Source organism: Mya arenaria, chromosome 2, assembly GCF_026914265.1.
Source record: "Mya arenaria isolate MELC-2E11 chromosome 2, ASM2691426v1".
Classification (NCBI taxonomy): domain Eukaryota; kingdom Metazoa; phylum Mollusca; class Bivalvia; order Myida; family Myidae; genus Mya; species Mya arenaria.
This window is the reverse complement of record NC_069123.1, coordinates 1,484,258-1,506,543: the sequence shown is the minus strand read 5'-3', so window position 1 is coordinate 1,506,543 and position 22,286 is coordinate 1,484,258. Positions and strand designations below refer to the sequence as shown.

At 37.7% G+C, this 22,286-nt stretch overlaps 1 protein-coding gene across 1 annotated transcript; it reads left to right on the top strand.

Annotated features, from left to right (window-relative positions):
* The first annotated feature begins 8,112 nt into the window (after nucleotides 1–8,112).
* On the top strand, nucleotides 8,113–20,304 carry LOC128225069 (uncharacterized). Its single transcript, XM_052935081.1, has 6 exons — nucleotides 8,113–8,259; nucleotides 13,114–13,235; nucleotides 13,872–14,416; nucleotides 15,239–15,388; nucleotides 15,514–15,751; nucleotides 17,650–20,304. The coding sequence occupies exons 3-6, from the start codon at nucleotides 13,892–13,894 to the stop codon at nucleotides 19,887–19,889; spliced, it is 3,153 nt and encodes a 1,050-aa protein (XP_052791041.1). The 5' UTR covers nucleotides 8,113–8,259; nucleotides 13,114–13,235; nucleotides 13,872–13,891; the 3' UTR covers nucleotides 19,890–20,304.
* Nucleotides 20,305–22,286: the final 1,982 nt, after the last annotated feature.

Genomic DNA, 22,286 nt, shown 5'->3' with positions numbered 1-22,286 from the left:
AACAACAACAAAAAAACAACATAAAAAAACAACAACAAATAAACAACAGTTACAAAAAATAACAACAGGGGTCTTGAAAATGTAAGTATTCAAAGTAAAATAAAGAAAAGGGTACAAAAACGGAAACGTCAACAACAACAAAAAGCAACAATGGCGAATTATACACCGCTAGGACGTTAAGTATAAAAGGTTTTCATATTTCTATCTTATTTGATCGCCATTTTTGAAAATAGAGAGTGTTTAAACATAGATTTGTCACCCACTTAATGTATATAACAACAGATGTAAAATAGGTAAACACCTAATTGGTCATTTAACAATGTACGATATGAACACTGAATATCGCTTCACTAAGCAAATAACGTTGTTTTAACGTTGATAAAAGCCCTGTCACACTAGGGCAGCATTCCCATGGCGTCCAAGACAAATCCAGAACGCCGACCTGTGCGCAGTGGAATCGCAAGCACAATTGCATCGCCAGTGACCGCGGTGTGGTCGCATAGAACGTCAAGCGACGGTGCTTACTTTAAGCATGCCCAAAACAAACGCCGTTGCTCGGCGTTCTGGTAAGAGCGCAGTGGGATCGCCGTGAGGTCGCCTAAGCAGCGCAGTATGATCAGTGGAGACCCTCTCACGGCGATCGTACGACCTTCTCTAGGATGACACTGCATCTCTACCCGCGCTTATTCGGCGCGTACATTGTGCTTACAAGGAAGTTTATTTTACTAAATGCGCTCTTACAACGATTGTACGGAGCCGCCAGGAAGATAATTTCGCTCCCAATGCGCGTCTACACCATCAATCGGCGTTTTTATGACAATGACTCAACCCAACATAATAGTATAAAGGAATGAAATATGTAAATAAACATTCATTTTACAACAACTGATATGCAACAGCAAGCGGGGCTATTGCATGCTTATATGCAGGTCCGCAGATCCCGGATGATGCTGGCACCGTGGATCCCATTCTGCCTTCTTCACTTTTCCACCTTTTGTGACGGGCATGGTCTCAACTGTTCGAGAGCAAATGGAAGAATGGAGATATCGTTTACATAGGTTGTGTAATTGAACTCGTCATCAACGCAGTGTGATCACCAGGAAAGCGCAGTGCACGTAAAGTAGCGTGCCGTGACAACTCGATGCGCGCAGTGGAAGCGCCGTGAGAGCGCAGTGCATACTCCGTGACAACTCGGTGTGCGCAGTGGAAGCGCCGTGAGAGCGCACTGCACGCGTGACGTGATAACTCGATGTGCGCAGCGGAAACGCCGTGAGAGCGCAGTGCACGCTCCTAGACAATTCGATGTGCTTAGTGGTAGCGCCGTGGGAGCGCAGTGCACGCTCCGTGACAACTCGATGTGCGCAGTGGAAGCGCCGTGAGAGCGCAGTGCACGCTTTGCGACAACTCGATGTGCGCAGTGGAAGTGACATGAGAGCGCAGTGCACGCTCCGTGACAACTCGATGCGCGCAGTGGAAGCGCCGTGGGGCGCAGTGCATGCTCCGTGACAACTCGATGCGCGCATTGGAAGCGCTGTGTGAGCGCAGTGCGCGCTCCGTGACAACTCCGTGACAACTCGATGCGCGCAGTGGAAGCGCCGTGAGAGCGCAGTGCACGCTTCATGACAACTCCGTGACAACTCGATGCGCGCAGAAGAAGCGCCGTGAGAGCGCAGTGCACGCTCCGTGACAACTCGATGTGCGCAGAAGAAGCACCGTGAGAGCGCAGTGCATGCTCCGTAACAACTTGATGTGCGCAGTGGAAGCGCCGTTGGAGCACAGTGCATGCTCCTTGACACCTCCGTGACAACTCGATGCGCGCAGTGGAAGCGCCGTGAGAGCGCAGTGCATGCTCCGTGACAACTCCGTGACAACTCGATGCGTGCAGTGGAAGCGCCGTGAGAGCGCAGTGCATGCTCCGTGACAAATCCGTGACAACTCGATGCGCGCAGTGGAAGCGCCGTGAGAGCGCAGTGCATGCTCCGTGACAACTCGATGCGCGCAGTGGAAGCGCCGTGAGAGCGCAGTGCACACTTCATGACAACTCCGTGACAACTCGATGCGCGCAGAAGAAGCGCCGTGAGAGCGCAGTGCACGCTCCGTGACAACTCGATGTGCGCAGAAGAAGCACCGTGAGAGCGCAGTGCATGCTCCGTAACAACTTGATGTGCGCAGTGGAAGCGCCGTTGGAGCACAGTGCATGCTCCTTGACACCTCCGTGACAACTCGATGCGCGCAGTGGAAGCGCCGTGAGAGCGCAGTGCATGCTCCGTGACAACTCCGTGACAACTCGATGCGTGCAGTGGAAGCGCCGTGAGAGCGCAGTGCATGCTCCGTGACAACTCCGTGACAACTCGATGCGCGCAGTGGAAGCGCCGTGAGAGCGCAGTGCATGCTCCGTGACAACTCCGTGACAAATCGATGCGCGCAGTGGAAGCGCCGTGAGAGCGCAGTGCATGCTCCTCGACAACTCCGTGACAAATCGATTCGCGCAGTGGAGCGCCGTGAGAGCCCCATGAGAGCGCTGACAAATGGAAAGTATAATTTTTTCTCACGATATCACGGCGCTCTTGGAAATTTCTCAATGCCGTGCGATAGCAGTGGCAACGCGGCTATGTGTGACAGGGGCTTTACCAGCAGACATTAATACCACAGATGCGGTGAAAAGATGACTCAGTTTCTTCAAAAGGATAATGAGAAGCTAAAATGACCGCTTCAGATTACACTGTACAAATCTTGTTTCATAGTTTACATACCGGAGATATTACTTTACAAGATTTTCGTTTCGCGTATTATGCTTACATGTACATGTACTTGATTATTTGCACACGCTCCCCCAAAGTCCGCTTATGCATAGAATGTCGTCTGTTCGTGCTTTCTTTTATGATTATATACATAAAGTGAACCATTTCAATCGAAAAAAACAGTGATTAATTTAGTAATGCATATATTGTACTACAAAGACAAAACAAATGTATATTAAAATACTATGTTCAGAAAACTTCACCGCTTAAATGTCGAACGATTATTCGTGACCACCCTTTGCATATGATTTGAACAATTACATGAAGTAGAAGGCTGTGTGAAGTTAGCTAAACATACGACATTGGACATTGGACATTCAAATCGAATGTTGAACCGGCACAACATTGGACAGTGGACATTCAAAATCGAATGTTGGACTGGCACGACATTGGACATAGGACATTCAAAATCGAATGTCGGACTGGCACGACTTTGGACATTGGACATTCAAAATCGAATGTTGGACTGGCACGACATTGGACATAGGACATTCAAAATCGAATGTTGGACTGGCACGACATTGGACATTGGACATTCAAAATCGAATGTTGGACTGGCACGACATTGGACATAGGACATTCAAAATCGAATGTTGGACTGGCACTACATTGAACATAGGACATTTTAAATCGAATGTTGGACTGGCACGACATTGGACATTGGACATTCAAAATCGAATGTTGGACTGGCACGACATTGGACATAGGGCATTCAAAATCGAATGTTGTGCTGGCACGACATTGGACATAGGACATTCAAAATCGAATGTTGTGCTGGCACGACATTGGACATTGGACATTCAAAAATGAATGTCGTGCCAGCACGACATTGGACATTGGACATTGGGATTTCGGAAATGAATGTTGTGCTAGCACGACATTGGACATTGGACATTCAAAATCGAATGTTGTGCTAGCACGACATTGGACATTCAAAATTGAATGTTGTGCTTGCACGACATTGGACATTCATAAATGAATGTCATGGTGGTACGACGTTGGACATTCAAAAATGAATGTCGTGCCAGAACGACATTGGACATTGGACATTCAAAATCAAATGTTGTGCTGGCACGACATTGGACATTCAAAAATGAATGTCGTGCCAGCACGACATTGGACATTGGACATTGGACATTCAAAATCGAATGTTGTGCTGGCACGACATTGGACATTGGACATTCAAAATCGAATGTTGTGCTGGCAAGACATTGGACATTGGACATTCAAAAATGAATTTCACATTGGACATTGATATTTCGAAAATGAATGTTGTGCTAGCACGACATTGGACATGCAAAATCGAATGTTTTGCTGGCACGACATTGGACATTGGGATTTCGAAAATGAATGTCGTGCTAGCACGACATTGGACATTGGACATTCAAAATCAAATGTTGTGCTGGCACGACATTGGGCATTGGACATTCAAAATCGAAAGTTGTGCTGGCACGACATTGGACATTGGACATTCAAAATCGAATGTTGTGCTGGCGCGACATTGGACATTGGACATTCAAAATCAAAGCGGTTTGAAATCATCCGCTGGACACTCATTCATTCTCTGAGGTTTACTTAGATTTGTTCACAAAATGGCCGATTCCTTTTTTATATCAAGTTTTTTTATTGGTCACCAAAAGTATGCAAACCTTGTATAAGTTATTTTTCAAACAAAAGTCTTTGATGATGATAAAAGTAATAAAATGTGAAATGAAAGGGCGAGTTAAAGCGTTATTGTTTCTGCGGATTATATTGAGCAATACAAATATAACACCTTTACTGAACATATTCCGGCTCTCAGCAGGGTGTCCACCTTTGATGGATTAAAACTATCCAAATTGAAATAAGACGTATGCTGTATATCAACAATAAATGCAATCAACACAATTTATGAGTAAAAGAAAAGAAAACACAATCGATTGCAAAATTGCGTCCCACCAAACAATAATTCATATTAAGGTTATACAATAACAATTGCAAAGGAACATTATGTAGTTATATATCTACTGCCTTTATGTATACAATGACTATAATTATGCTCAATTTGGATTTCAATTTATTGGTGCTAACATCTGCAACATTTCATAAATATCGCGCTCAATAATTGTTCAAATATAAATCAAACAGTTAAATTCGACAACAGTACTGGTTCCGTATTATTCAGCTCATGGACGCGTAAACTGCTAAAATCTATCTTAAAGGATCATTCGAAGTCTCTGTCAATCATGGGTCCAAAATTGATATTTATTAACTAGACAACTAACCAGCACGACATATTTTGAAAGCCTAATGTCGTGCCATTTCGATTTTGAATGTCCAATGTCGTGCCAGCACGACTTTCATTTTTGAATGTCCAATGTCCAATGTCGTGCCAGCACGACATTTATTTTTGAATGTCCAATGTCCAATGTCGTGCCAGCACGAATTTCACTTTTGAATGTCTAATGTCCAATGTCGTGCCAGCACAACATTCGAATTACGACATTCATTTTTGAATGTCCAATGTCCAATGTCGTGCCCAATGTCGTGTCAGCCCAACATTCGATTTCGAATGTCCAATGTCGTATTAGCACAACATTCGATTTTGAATGTCCAATGTCCAATGTCGTGCTGGCACGACATTCATTTTTGAATGTCCAATGTCCAATGTCGTGCCAGCACGACTTTCACTTTTGAATGTCCAATGTCCAATGTCGTGCCAGCACAACATTCGATTTTGAATGTCCAATGTCCAATGTCGTGCCAGCACAACATTCGATTTTGAATGTCCAATGTCGTACTAGCACAACATTCGATTTTGAATGTCTAATGTCCAATGTCGTGCTGGCAAGACATTCATTTTTGAATGTCCAATGTCCAATGTCGTGCCAGTACGACTTTCACTTTTGAATGTCCAATTTCCAATGTCGTGCCAGCACAACATTTGATTTTGAATGTCCAATGTCGTGCTGGCACGACATGCACTTTTGAATGTCCAATGTCCAATGTCGTGCCAGCACGACTTTCACTTTTGAATGTCCAATGTCGTGCCAGCACAACATTCGATTTTGAATGTCCAATGTCCAATGTCGTGCCAGCACAACATTTGATTTTGAATGTCCAATGTCCAATGTCGTGCTAGCACAACATTCGATTTTGAATGTCCAATGTCCAATGTCGTATGTTTAGCTAACTTCACACAGCTGAAGTAGAATGATGTTGATTGTACAAACAACCATGTAAACAATACATATGCAATAATGTCTTTGAAATGTTTGTAAAACATTCTTTCCCGGATACTTATAAAAAAGTAACTAGATTGACTATTCACTGGTTTACGTTTGTTTTAATTGTTATGTTTTTTTCCTTCAGTACAGCCCTATGATGATTTTTCTTTTAAAACCTTAAAAGCAACTTCCTAATCTATTTTCAGTGGATGAAATAGGAATATACCATAGTTTCTAATTTGAATAATACATTCATTTAAAAACGCACTGTATTCAAAGCTTAAACATGGTATTGTAAACTAATCTACATTCGCTACGTGATGTTATTTCAGGCAGAAAATTAGTTCTGTAATGAAATATACAATTCAATGGCTGTCGAAATTTCTAGACTGGGTGGTAAACTTTCTTTTTTAAACTATTTTGATTTTTTCGAATGTTTAACTTTCGAGAGCTATCAAGAGCTATGTTAAAAACTGTCATTATGTGAGTTCATACTTAGGCGAAATAGGGCGTAGGCTTCTGGGAATATTTAATATATTTTTGATATCGCTTTAGATTTAGATTTCGGAACTATGGATATTACGACAAAAAGAACAACAACAACAACAACAACAACAAACACAAAACATAACCAAGAACAACAAGAACAACATCAACGACAACAACAAAAGAAACAACAACAGCACACAGTGAGCTTGACGAAGGTGGCCGAGTTCTTACGATTGAACTATACCAGAATCAATCGTAACCACTCGGCAACCTCCGTCAAGCTCGGGTTAGGTAATAATCGATTGATACCAGTACATTCCTGCCATTATGCACTTCTCTCTTTTCGTCTGTGTTTGTGTAGGTTCCATCAAATCAGGCTTCATAGTCTAATAACATCATTTCAGACATACTAATCGACACCTTTTATAACATTATTATGTTATAAGCAGCGTTTTTTTTCAAATACGTTTTAACGATGGATGATAGTAGGTGCCGTTCAATACAAAAGCCTATTGTTCTGGATGGGATGCACAAAAATAACGTAGCTACGCTGATAAGGCAAATCAGTACGTGGCTTAAATTGGGCAAAGTATAGATGACATGTCGGACGTTGACGAGATCGATCAATTATTTGATAATCCAACCCGAGTAACCTCCGAGTTAACCACTAGCGTTTGACATGAGGACAAACACTGTTTCACTGAGGAATTAAAGACCGGTGAACCGGTCAGCGAACAAGTAAACAAGGCAGTAAACAAAAAACATTAAGATCATGTAGAGATAAGGACAAAATGAAAAATGAATTCGGAAAGAAATAACATACCTGGAAACATCGATAACTTACAGGTACCACGAGTTGAAATCGTTATGTTTGAGCTTTTTAAAGAATATCACAAAAATGAAGACACCGCACAGCAAAAACAGAGCGGCAGCGTGCCCGAGGGTCGGATTTTTCGATCAGGACCGGAAAAAATATGTTGTTGCGCGTGACTTACCTCACATGGGGGTGTAAGACGAGTTTTTCCAGCACCGGTCACATGACCGGAAACACACGACCGAAATGCAAGAATAAATAATACTTGCCGACGGAGGGAAGTTGATGTTTAACCCGGATTTTGTTGACAGTAGACAATAGGAGGGATTAAACACCCTCCCATGTAGACAAAAAAAATTCTTAAGCAAAATATCGTATACTCGAAGTTCAAGCCTTTTGAGTAGCTGTAGCTGAAAGAAGTTCAAACAACGTTCAGCAAAGTTGCTTTGTTTTGTTGAATCCTTACAAGTCTTTAAAGCGCCTTGCCATTATATTGAAGGACATTATATTGTATAAGTTTGATCATATTTTAACGGAATGCACATTGTTCAAAACAGTGAAAGCTCATTGTTCGGTCCACTGACTTCATATGTAGTCCATTACAATGATGCAGGTTTTCGCAAAGCGTTTGCAAAGCTTTGAAACCCAAACATAAACACAGTGCGGTATTTAATTACAGTTTCAGCCATTGTTGAGAGACATTTTACACCCAGTTTTACAAGCCTTTCCCTTTTAACACAGCCAATGCGGACCTATGTAGTCAGAAGATCGTGATGTTTACATAAAACAATACCCGATTGAATTTCAAAAAACACACACCCGTAAAGCGAAAAGCTATACGCTCGACAGTTTGGAGAGAATCGTCCCAAAGTATGGTTGGGGCAATTCATGGCGGAATGAAGTTTTCTGAAATATTATAAGTGGCTTTGTTGGGCTAGGATTATCTCAGGTAAATTTTACTATTATAAGTTTATTAGAGGCATTTAAAGTCCGATATTTATACAGGAATATTATATTTTATTTTATTAAATCGTCATTACAAAACTGGATGTTTGTAATGTTTTGCTCTTGTAAATCTGAACATGTGTTAACAAAAGTATATAATATGCGGAATGAAGAATGTAAAAATGTTAAACTTAAACGATCAATTGATTCTTAAACTTTGACTTTACATGATATAGAGCAGCAGTAAATAGGGTAATTAATCCACAAATATGTGCGAACAGCAAAAAGTAAAATGCACTTTCTGACATAACATTATCAAATGAAAAAAACACCTATATAAATCGTCAATAAAACTGTATTCATGCTAACGAAAGGGTTCAGTATTTACAAAACCATATTTACGATCCTAACAAAATCAAGCAACTTCGCGTGCGAAGACACAAAATTTGCAACGAAATGTCTTCATTCTGTATAGTGTCATACAGTGTCTAAAACATTGGGCGCTAACACCCAACTACCATGTAATCGTAATTAAAACATATTGGCATCAACATTGATCATAGAAGCAATTGTATATTGTTATATCGTTCTAGAGATCGCTGTAGAGAACCGTATTAAATCAGAACTGAAACCAGAAGCCTTTACGGATAGAATATTTTAAATGGGCACAAAATAGATTAAACCAATGTTTTTATTTCTGTGTTGTAGTGCATAATAGAGTTTATCTTGTTTGACATGAACGATATAAAAAAAACAATATATGCTTTGTGTTCAGATAAAACAATTATATTTACGATATTTTGGCAAATGTGTGACCGAGTAGATATGATATCGCCAATTATAAAGGCTAATATTTTTTACTGTACACACCACATATTCTTTTTGTTTTGATTCTTAAAGTCAAATGAGTTGAATATTATAATGCAAAATTAAAAAGGGTTCAAGTGATAACAAATGTGCGCTTAAATGTTTATACTTACAGGTTTAGTTGTGTTAACGGATACTTTGTGTAAAACAGCATACCGATTTGCGTTGATAGAACTGTACCACTGGAAATATTACCAACATCACAACAATTAAAGATAACGATAACAAAGTAAATAAACAAAACATTTAAAATTATTGATCTTAGTACAATATTTTGATGTTTAATAATCTCTAGGAGGCAATTTCTCATTTCGTATGAAAGTAAAAAGAAACCCGGACTAATATGTATACTTTCAGATGTGCGTTTTATTTGACCTAAATCACAAATTAAAATTTGAATTCGTTTGACCCCGCTACACAAAGCAGGGCACTGTATCTGATTAGAATCATGCTTCCTTTTTTGTATAGGATTGCCTATTTAATATCAAACATTTGAACAAGTTTATTACTGCACATATATGAGATTCATGTTAAAAGACAACCATATTTTTTTCTATTTGTAATGAAATCAATGTATCCATTGTTTTCACAGTGATATGCACAGGCTCTAGAATTTTTAATGTGACACTTTGTGGGGCACCAATGGAATTCTTTTATTGCCAAACTTATATTTAATCAAATTTATCCAATGACATATCGGGTATAAAACCCATGTCAATGAAATGAAAATTGCAAATAAAAGGTATAGACATCATAGTGTATTAGTTCTCTTTAAAAAGATGTCTAGGAAAGTTGATGGACTATTTTATGCCCCCCTTCGAAGAAGAGGAGTTTATTGCTTTGCACATGTCGGTCGGTCGGTAGCTCGGTCGGGCGGTCGGTCCGTCGGTAGACTCAACAATTCCTGGACGTATGGTCATCAAACTTGACATGAAGGTTGGGCCTGAACAGTAGGGCTCACAGTGTCCTTTAATGGTAAAATAATTTTAAAGCTTGTCCGAGTGATAACTCGACAATGCCTAGACCTATGGTCATCAAACTTGATATGGAAGTTGGGACTGACTAGAATATGACCGCTATAGTTTTTGGGGGTCATCGAGCCAAAGGTGAAGGTCACAGTGACCTTGAATGGTAAAAGGTTGTCCGAGTGATAACACAACAATGCCTGCGCCCATGGTCCTCATACTTGACTTGGAGGTTTGGCCTGACCAGTAGCTGACTCCTATTGTTTCTGGGGCTCATCGGGTCAAAGGTCAAGGTTACAGTGACCTTGAATGGTAAAAGGTTGTCTGTGTAATAACTCGACAATACCTGCATCCACGGCCCTCAAACTTGACTTGGAGGTCGGGCTTGACCAGTAGATGACCTCTATTGATTTAAGGGGTCATTGGGCCAAAGGTCGCAGTGACCTTGAATGGTAAAAGGTTGACCGAGTTATAACTCGACAATGCCTGCACCCATGACCATGAAACATGACTTGGAGGTTGGGCCTGACCATTAGATGACCCCTATTAAATTTAGGGGTCAAATGTCAAGGTCACAGTGACCTTGTAAGCAAACTCGACAATTCCTGGACCTATGGTCATCAAACTTGACATGAAGGGTGGGCCTGACCAGTAGATGAACCCTCTGGACTTTGGGGGTTATCGGGCCAAGGTCAGGGTCACAGTAATCTTTAACGCAAAAAAGTTAACACATGTTCTCCCAGTGATATATCAACAATGCCTGAACCTCAAATTTGAAATATAAGTTGGGCCTGACCAGGAGATGACCCTTATTGATTTTAGGAGTCATTGGGTCAAAGGTCAAGTTTACAGTGACATTGAATTCGAAAATATTTCAAGTTATAATTGGTCAATGCCTGCACCCATGGCCCTCAAACTTGACTTGGAGTTGTGTCTGACCTGTTGATGACTCCTTATGATTTTAGGGGTCATCAGATCAAATGTCAAGGTTACAGTGACCTTGAACGAAAAAAGCTTGTTACTTGTCAATGCCTGCACCCATGGCCCTCAAACTTAATATTTAGATTTTTGGTGACCAGCTGATGACTCCTATGGATTTTGAGGTTGTAGAGTCAAAGGTCATGGTCATAACACACTCTATCCTAAAACTTTGAATGGTCATAATCTTAAAATTGCTTAAACGGCATCCAATGTCAGCGACAAATCAGTTGTTATTTCGATCCATGCATATTTCATTCAATTCCCATATAATCCTGACAACATGGCGCTCAGGGGGGCATAATGTTTGACAAACATCTCTTGAGTAAATAATCCGCCAATATTGCAACGCACATGATCAAAGTACTGGATATTAAGTCAACGTGAGCATAAATACAACAGGAAGGTATTGGCCAGGAGCTTTTAACATATTTTAAGAATTATCCTTATGTCACGAATAATTTGAAGGTTTTATGAGACGGAAGATAAAGTGTGGGGCTTTTTTTCAACTAAGTCATAACAAATTCCATATTTGGTCGGAGGAAATGCATACCTTAGGCCTCACTATTCACTGATCATGCTGATGTTTCAATGAAATCCAATCCAAAACAACTACTTCAGTAATATCAGATTGAAGCAAAACCCATTTAGATGGTATCTCAATAGTGTAGGCCAAGGCTCAAATTCCGAAGTACTTGAAACGAAAAGCGGTGATCGTGGTATGTATTGCACATGACCTGATCTTCTTGCACACGTATAAGATACAAATGGGAAATTTATGGTTAGCCATTTTGTTTCTTAACCGTGCTGCTTTTACCATTGTGATCGTTTTCCCAAATAAACAGAGGCTGGTCCTGAATTTGACATTAAAGGGGGCGTTACCTCTCCCTGTGAGCCGAAATTACTTTGTTCAAAGTTTTGGCTGGGGGGGGGGGGGGGGAGGGTGTGTAACAATTAATAGTTTGAGCGTATTTTATCACATTATTAGTCTTATATTGAAATAAAAATTAAACTTTGGGGTCCGGGGGCGCCCCACCCCCTGGATCCGCTAGTGCTTACAAGGGTAGAACCGGATAGGTCATTTATACTCGAAAAGGGATAGACAATTCTCCATTATTTCCAGAGTATTGCAATATTCATATTGCCAAGTCAAAATACATTGCATAAATTGATCCAGTATTTTCTTTTATTGAAAATATTTGTCATATATAAAAACATTGGAAACATTGGGCCGGTGTTCAGCTGTTTTTAAGTTAACAACATGGTTAACGTCATCCTTGGCAGCTTTGAAGCCTGTACTGCATTGGCAGATTCATGGACACGATGTACGGTATTTCGAACAATGTTTAAGATCAATTTCAGCTGTACTTAATTTGATTAAATATACGAGTACATCAGAAACAAGTTCATCTTTTGAAAATAACAGATATATAATTATATAAACCTGTAAATGGCATCCTTAAAATTGTGTGTAACATGCAAAAAACAGGAAGACGGATACAACGTGTAATAGCATGCAATTTAAACACCGAACTCCGCCAAAGAAACATTTCTAAATATTACTGGTCCAATTCTTGTATGTATAAATTTAATTGACTATTCGGAAGAACTATTTCTCAATTCAGAAAATACCTTACATAGGGGTTTAAAACTAAGATCTATTTTACAAAGATAATATCTCTTTTATTTGTTTTTATCTTATAATATTATTTTGTATTACAATTCCAGTTTATGTATAGTAAAATCCATTTATTGTTGTGTATGTAATAATGGTTGATAGTTTTGTCTGTGAAATGTGTAGTGTTTATTGTATAAACAAATCGCTTAACTCAGATTTCTATGTAGCACTATGTTTATACTGTATGTATTTGTAGGTATATTAACCCCTTCTACATCTATGCTGTGTCACCTTTCTAATTCTACTTTGTATTTAATCACATTCTATTTCATTTGTAATTGTTTATTAGTGTATTTTGTTTAGCTCACATGTAAAGTGGTCTATTAGACCTATTTTCAAAACTCACTTCTTCTTTTATGTTATGTAATAGAATACCTCGTCCAAAGTCAACTGTGGTACAAACAATAAACGAAGACATTCTATTGGTTGAGTGGCTGTTAAGCTGTCTGGGCGGAAGTAATATACAGCCATTTTAACACAGGACATATACCTGTAAGTACAATATTAAATTACTTATCTCTTTAATTATGTATTGTTGTTTTCTTTTATTAGAAACTTATTTTAATTCTCTCTTTGTTTGCCACTATTTTGGAACTCGTTTTTATTTCAATACAGTGCCTAACTTGACATTATAATCGCATGTATTTTATGGCCATAGATGTTACTGTGGAAGAATCGCTAAAGAAATCACCTAATCTAAAACAAGCAGGCGAGTTTTCAGATACATGTATATTGAAATGGAATTCGCCGCAAGTAGTCTCAAATGGTGCCTTTCGGTGTATTTTATGTGTATTTGCTTAAATATATAAATAGAAAAAATACTTGAAACAGTTTAGGGGGGAGGGGCGTGTCACTTAATCTGTTAGTGCGTTATTTTAAAACCACCCTCACTCTCCTATGGTGTGGGTCAATGATATGAATTGTTGGCAATTATTATCAGCTAGAAAAGGCCACTTGTTAAATGACCAAAAATAAATGAAAACGTCATGCCTGTGTCTTGTTTGTGTTGCTTTCTAGGCAACGCCATATTACCAACATATTTATTATTGGAATCTTATTGGAATCTCAAAGTATTTGTTTTTTCATAACGGTTACACTCGCAATTTTATGAGTAAGTTTTTCTTTCAGGCGATTCCAAAACTTTTGTGATGGCTAACTTGAAAGATTTCATCAGTGATGACCAAGGTATCAACTGGTTAAAATCTAACTTGTCTCTGAAAATAACGAGAAAAGGCCTCATTGGTTTGGTTGATGGTGAAATGCAATCACTTCAAAAAGACTCGTATAACAAAGCACGAACCACACCAAGAGCTGCATGCAATCAGTGTTGCACTACGAACCTGTTGGTTGGTTTGCCGAGATATAAATATCCAAACAACAAACCACCGCCTAAAACCAATCATTGTCCGAACAGTATCTGTGACGGTATTCGGCAAAACATTGAATCAGAGCATTGTTTTCGTCGACCATCTTGGAAGAATTCGGACGCCAAACAATGGTCGACCAACCACTGGCAATTTGCCAAGTGTTACATGCCACCGGATGGTTATGCACAGGTTTTATCAGCCACAGACACTGATTTCAACGGAATTATAAATGTCCTCATTAACTGCAAACGATTCGATGGCAAGTTTACGTTTCCTTTGACTGCATCTCCAAATGTTCTTACTCAGGTAAATTTTAAACATGCTTAAAGTGGAACAAATCCTTACATGCTTGTGCCTTAATGTTTCTTGTTACAATAGAAATCTACATTACAGGTCCCGATATTTTGAAAAACCCTTAGCGTGACAAGTAGTTAATTGTGTTTGCCACATTACTTAAATAAGTAATTTGTTTGAACACAAAATATAGTATATCGTGATTTTTGCTACTGAGCTTGTTTCTGTAGCTTTTTGCATAAATATTGTCTTCAAATAAATTTCCTTACAACTGTTTAAATGGACTCGCTCATGTTTTGGACCATTTGTTTCACGATAATGCATCTGAAACTACTTAAATTATAATTATTTTACTCATGGATACGAAAATAGTAATAAAACACAACAATATAAGTATTAAAAAAACTGGTTGTAATGGGGAGGGAACCATCGCCAGTATTGTCAAGAAAAAAATAGAAGAAATGACACAAAAACCGCTAGCCCACAAGGACTCATACATAGGCCCACGGAAAATCTATTGTTTAAGTATTCAGTTAGATCGGGTTACTACGCTATTCAAAGTTGTGGACTTCAAAGATAATATTGAGGAATATATCAACATTCGTTGTAGAATGCAAGCCGTCAGTGTCTTAGTTTAAACACTCCTAATGATTTGCCACACTTGTGCATTTTACAAAACATGAACAAGTCACTTTAAAATAAGTCTTAAAATAGAAAATGTTATCGCATCATACATAACTTAATAAGAACTGTGCATGAGGATAAACTAGTTTTAATAAAACAATTTTATATACATTTCATTATTCTCATATTCAATTTATTTTCCCGTCTCAGGCAAGGGACATAGGAAGAACCTTGCGGCACAAGAATGATATTCGTGTTAGCAATGACGATCTGAAAGAAACCTTTCGAACACTCAAAGCATTACTTAATGGACCTGCTTTTGGTCAGGAAGGACAAGGCGCCGTAGCTCAGTTGCAAAAGGTGAGGTTTGCATATGTTTTGAATAAAATATACAATTTGTTCTATCTCTATACGTATTTTATATGCATGTTTACGTTAATGCCTTCTTATTCCATACCTGTAATACTCAGACTTATGACTTACAGCTACAGAACGATGATGTTGTTATAGATGTAAAAGAGATCATTGCACTTATCAACGAGACAAAAGAAACAGCCCTTTCAGAAATACAAAGTGAACGGAATGCAGCACATATCCAAATGCTCGAGCATCTTGACGAGGTTTTTGCACGAGAGGAAGAAAGGCTACATAGAGTTATGGACGAGAAAGCCTCAAGCAGCGATGCTCATGGTCAGACATACAGCTTTGAAGAAAGAAAGTCAGGTATGTATCCGCATGTATACGCGAAAAACTTGATTAAAGACACTTAAAGTTTTCCTGGAAAGTATTCAAAACAATTAAAACTTGATATTTTACATGGTAATATATCTAATTCAGTCGTGTTTGTTGTTAAAGCATATATTTATTTCTTTGAAAACCTATCTGAATTGTTTAGATATCTTATACCTATTGCCATAACAACCGACAAGAAAATCGATGTTTATTTCATAAAAAGTGTATTAAAGTTGTTTTATTTCAGTCAAATTAATACTTAAACAGTTTCGAAAGCCATAAATACTTAAATATGAATACAGTATGTGCGGGTTGTTTGAGACTGTTTGATTAATGTTAAATGCAACACTGTCGACGCCTATCCCTAATCTGTTCTTGTTTTCCAAAGGTCATTAAAGCCAGATTTGTTTTTGTTTCTCGAACTTTGTAAAACTATGTGCACAGGAGGAGGGAATAAATAAATAAATATCTCCATTTTCTTTTTTGTTGATAAACTGTTCAATTTCCCAAGTTTAAGATGAGTGTTTTTTACAAACATTTAATTATCGCAAACAGTGTTCAGTAGCTTTTATTGTGTTCATTAACTGTCCATTTTTAATAATTATGATTGTTGCATCTTAGTTTTGTTGAAATTAATAAGATTTGTCTTTGCTTTACAATATTCATTTAATATTTCACCGTTGCAATCTATGAACATACACAAATACACAAACACACATCATTTATTGTTTTTTATAATGTTTGTCAAGATGAAAGAAGAGGAATTTTTGGCATGAAATACAGCCGCTTTATTTAATGCGTGGAGGGGAAGGTTGAGAATATAAGTTATCACAGACTTATTTCATACAACTAGAAATATTTTATATCACAACAGTTTTATTAACACTTTGTTTTTAGTTTAGTTTTGGGAACACATTGTGTCTTAAATATCACATGTTTCTTATTTGATATGTCTAGAACTATGGTTATCAATGTAATTCAAAACACTTTGTATCGTGAAAGAAGCTCACAAACTTCATATTTAATATGACTACAACTAAAGTTAGGCCTAAAAATAATTATTCAGGGTAACATTCCCAAAATAACTAGCTAAGGGTATGTAGGGAATTTCTTTTACATATACTTTATGTTATGTCAATTTCTTGCAAATTGCGCTATTTCTTGCAAATGTAACTCATATAATTATATGATTATAGAGCTTCATTCTGTCGAAAACTAATGACAGTTTATGTTCAAATAAAAAAATGTGTTTCACCACAGTCCAAGCTAAAGATGTTGTTTGTGAAGTCATCGAATGACTTATATGCGGTAACTCGTTAAATTGACAACAGCATGTTTTTAAACATTCTGATGAATTTTCTTTTAAACTGTTCCTTCGAATATGTGTATCAATTGTTCCGGAAAACTGACAGCAAAGCCAAATCACGTTTTCGATGTTGTCGGCCATCTTGGCCCAAATGCTTGGGTTATACCTATAAAACGCATACCTGATGCTGACGATCGTTGTTGGCGTGAAATCCAGCCTTATAAGGCAGGGAAAGTCGAAAAAATGTTATTTGTTTCAAAAATAGAAAAAAAGTGGGTCGGTGGGTCCGAGAAACGAAAAATAAGATAACTCTCGCCTAAGTCATATTATATCATTCCGTGGACGATTTACGTCTCGCGATGCGGCTTTTTGATGATTATTTACGCCGAAACTGTTTGTTTTAACGTTTTGTTTGCGATAATTGACTCGTATATGCCAGATTTTTCACATTTTGTAACAGACAGACAACATTGCTCATCACTTTAAACTCACTGAACAGTATTCGCTTCTGTTGCAATATTCAATATGTAAAGTTTTGCAAATGTACTTAAGAAATAATAAGACAAACATTTACTGTTGACAGGACTGAAGGAAGATTTGATTTACTTCTACAAAGAAAACTACTCCTCCCTACCACTCGGACCACAGTTCGCAGACTATGACTCCAAAATGGTTGACTGCTACATTCCCCCGAACCTTTCAAGTGTTGAGCTCAAGGAAAGCAGTGAGCATAAAAATTCGCCCTTGTCTCAAAAAGAAAAAAGGAAACCTGTGCAGTCATTTTCAGAAATGTTTTCCGAAAAAAACCTTATCTTTGTATCAGGTCAAGCTGGGTTTGGAAAAACATCGTTTTGTAAGTTTTTAACATTTGTTTGGTGCTTAATACAGATGGGCGAAAATGAAATGATTTCAAGAATCAAATCAAGCAGAGATAGCCTGTATGCTGATATGGCTGCTGTTTTAAGAAAATTTGAGTTTGTGTTTCTAATTCCGCTGCGTCTTACATCAGATAAACTTTGCGAAATCAATGACATGGTATGCAAAGTGCTTTTCCCCGAACTTCGTCGCTTCAAATCATTAAAAATCGACATTGAGCTACTTGAAACAATTTTGATGAAGGAAAAATGTTTAATTATTTTAGACGGATTGGATGAATGGAAACACCATTCATTTGGGTGCTTTAGGAAAAACTTAACTGTGCCACATACTCAAAATTATAATTTATGCTCATTGCTTATAACAGCACGTCCTTGGAAACTAAGCGATGCTGAAATAAAGATGTCAAGATTCAACGGTTTCATAGAAATTGAAATTTTAGATGATAAACAAATCCTACGGTTGATAGGCTATATTAATGATTGCTTGTCCGAGATTATGGGGCCTAGAAAAGATGTAGGAGAATTCTTGAACTATATTTCGACACACAAATTGAAAGACCTACTTTCAAATCCTCTCGTCATCATGCAAATGATGCGTCTTTGGTATGATGGAAAACCAATTGGAAAAAGTCGATGCGAAGTTTACAGTAACATGATTGATTTTTTCTTGGTGAATGCAAAAGAAAGAAATGAAATACTGGCAAATAAGGTAGCGTGTGTGACAGAATCTACATGCCTACCTGATTGTTTTGCGGAACACTCATGTCATTCATTTAAAGGTCTTGTTCTAAAATTAGGAAAACTTGCGTTCATGGCATTTTTCTCTGATGAAGCTTCTGAGCAGTATGCATTTCGGGAAGAATTGGTAAATGTCATTATTGAAGACTCATCACAGCGTGAGTTTGCATACGAAACAGGGCTGTTATCTAAGATGTGGATTCAGTCGAGATATACATATAGGGAGTGCAAAGTTTCATTTCTGCATTCCACATATCAAGAAATGCTTTGTGCTGTTTACATGGCAATTGTTTCATTCGATTCTGAAAGCACAGAATGCATTCATATGATAGGGCAATATAACAAAAACATCAATAATGCAGCCATTGATTTTATAGTGTTTTTGAGTGGAGTGTCTTTGCCTCTAGCACGAGACGCATCAGAAAAGATGTCCAAATTTTCTCCAAACGCATTAACATCATCAGTTAATGAATCAAAGTATGTGTGGATTAAAGACATAAAAGTGTTGGGAGAAACCATTTTGAGAGCGTATGAAGAATCGACAGCAAACGGAATGCCAGACGCAAATACTCTTTTGTTGAGACACATAGTCCTAGAGCATGGCCGATTGAGTCACCCACTAATTCAGTTCAACAGGGACAAACTTGTATCACTGGGGTATACATGCTACTTTGATATCCCTGATCTACAAACTGAATTTGATGATCTGTCTTCAATCATAAAAGATTCTAGCCCAACCTTAACCACCATCGGTATTCACCTTCCCAGTGAACATAGCCGTGCTTTAGATCCAAGGTCTTTCTCAGTATGTAGACAGTTGCATACACTTGTGTTATATAATGTTGAGTTGCCAGAAAGAATCCTTGATTTGACATCATGTGAGCAATTGTACGATTTAAGTCTAAAGTATTTGCTCAAACATGAGTTAAAAGTCATTATTAGACCATGCAAAATGTACTGTTGTAGATTGCTTGGCGTTGGACACAGTGATTGTGAACGTATAGTTTTGCGTTTTGCGAAAGGAAATCAATTCACCAGTCGGCTGAAGGAATTGAGACTGCGAAACGTTAGAGTTGAAGCAGAGATAGACTTAAACGACACACTCGTTGAAATACTTGAGTTAACTAATGTTTCAATGAATAGAGTGAGTATTGATACAAGTTGTGTGATAGAATGTCATCTTGGTGGTTACATAGGACAGTCGTGAAATGGTACAGAGTACATTCTGGATGAGGTCGGTAAATCAACAAAATTGCCAGCTTTGTCAATAGAAGTCGAAATTTCACCAGAGAACATTTTGTTACTGCGCAACATAATCAAGTCAAACAGTGGACTCAAAGAAATGTCATTAAATAACATATGATACACTTTCATTTTAAAAAAGTATTTCAGTAACATGGAATGTTTTTGAAAGGTGTTTTTTTAAAACTGTTTTATTTTCAAATATAGAGCTAGATTTTAAATACTATACAAGCCCAGTTGGAGAGTTGAGTTCCGAAGCTTATTTAGATTGCACATGTACTATTCATCCCTTGCAGATAAGTGGATTTTGGATGCCCGATAAAAAGGATTGTATTGTAGTATAAAAATATGTCATTTCAAAAATAAAGATACATCAACAACCTTTTGGCATTTAAAGATTGCAGAGTGGGATGCTTCACCAACGATTCAGTTCAAAAAGTGAAATAAATACGAAACGTCAGCAAGAGATACCACTTTATGTTATATCAAAATTATATGAGGTCACTAGGCATTAGAATTTGATATTGTTGCCAACGAAAAGCTTTATATATATCTGATATCTTAATATCGGAACTGTAGGTGAATTTTTAAGTATACTCATTTGATATCCTGAGGAAAAAGACATTGTGATATCATTTGCTCACTTAATTATATAAGTAACATAGAGGAGGAACTATTGTTTATATATTTTTGTACAAAAGAGAGTGCATGATGACAATTATCTTTTAATCATTTGTCACAAAATCGGTATATGCATGTCCTGCTTGTGGGCAGGGCCTCGGGCAGATTTGCATTAATTTCTTTTATTTCGAAGACCGAAGGTCATGGTATTGTAATAGGCTTCGGCCTCCTCATTGTAACTTAAGCCATAACAAAAAAGTGAAAGGAACCATGCGCATGTATATCAAATTCAATACCGATGGGTTCAATCAAAATTGATTTTAACCGCTTGTTCGACTAAATGTTAATGTACAATTTGAAACTAAATGTCCATGAAATGTTGCTAACACACGTTGCTCAAGATTTTAAAAATCAGCAATATCAGAAATAAAAGAAACTCAGTTTTGTTTGTGCCTATTTTAGTATAAATGTATGATTGAAGGAGTATGTGTTTTGTTACAATATTTCTAGTAAATATAAAAATATTATTGTTACAAGTATGTACCTGAAATAACTATTTTTGTTAGAATTGGTTGGGCAGCATTATATTGCTATTTATTACAAGGATTTCTTATTTAGTCCTGCATTATATCACAAAATCAGCATTGACTGTCGTACACTTGCGTTACAGTTTGCTTATCTCAACCTTTATTTGGAGGAGGAGTAATTCTGTTATATTTTGACGTATACGATTTAAGTTGTTCAGTGTGTTTGATAAAATATCTACTTCAACTGAGTAAGGTCGATTTGAAATAAATTACTCATAGTTATTCAATTACATTAGCTATAGCGTGCTCCATCTGTTTGTATATGGAGAAATGTATGCATACTTCCCTGTAAGATATACGTATGTAATTTTTTCCATTTGTTATTGAATGATGGAAAATGTTCATTTCTAGGGAGTTAAACTCGTTAATAATTTGTCTACATATCGCAAATAATTGTAATGAATAAAGTTTATGACCATTGTTTTATTGTTCTATTTGTCTTGGCTCTAATTATCGCAATGATAAACATGTAACACAGGGGCTGAGTGTTTATAGCGACGATGGTATGTACCATGTGTGTTTAAATCTGCTACGTAGATGTGATTATGAGTGGTAACCAGAACTACCATCGACGAAGCTTCTCATGGAGATCGAACCCTAGAAGCTCTTGATCCGGAATTCGATACGCTACCTACTCGAGGTCATCGACAACTATGCGACTATCATGTCTCGAACAATTATAAGTTACATGGGCAAATAAGCCTTTGATCAATGTTATCAATCTTCAATAGAAAACCAGTTGAAAATTGCATTCGGCGAAATAAACTCCATGTGTTTTCTGAGTTTAAGGAAATCCTTCATATGTAGAGTTAAATTCCTAACGTTAGTGGCATATCAAGGTACCGTCTAAACGCAAGTTTCAACATTCTAGCCGTGTTCCATACAGTTGATTATTGCATTCGGCGAAATAAACTCCATGTGTTTTCTGAGTTTAAGAAAATCCTTCATATGTAGAGTGAAATTCCTAGCGTTAGTGGCATATCAAGGTACCGTCTAAACGCAAGTTTCAACATTCCAGCCGTGTTCCGTACTGATAGCATTTTAGCAACAAGAATAGTATGCAAATCACAGGTACATACCAGTATCCAAAATAATAATTATAAAGACCCTCATATTGAGTGCACATGCTAAGGCTAAGCAGACATTTACCGGGG

Bases quoted from the DNA above. Each gene is read 5' to 3' on its own strand.
- LOC128225069 (XM_052935081.1), top strand. From the start codon at position 13,892: ATGGCTAACTTGAAAGATTTCATCAGTGATGACCAAGGTATCAACTGG. The intron at 14,417-15,238 runs GTAAATTTTAAA...TTCCCGTCTCAG, and splicing joins CTCCAAATGTTCTTACTCAG to GCAAGGGACATAGGAAGAAC. The intron at 15,389-15,513 runs GTGAGGTTTGCA...TATGACTTACAG, and splicing joins CCGTAGCTCAGTTGCAAAAG to CTACAGAACGATGATGTTGT.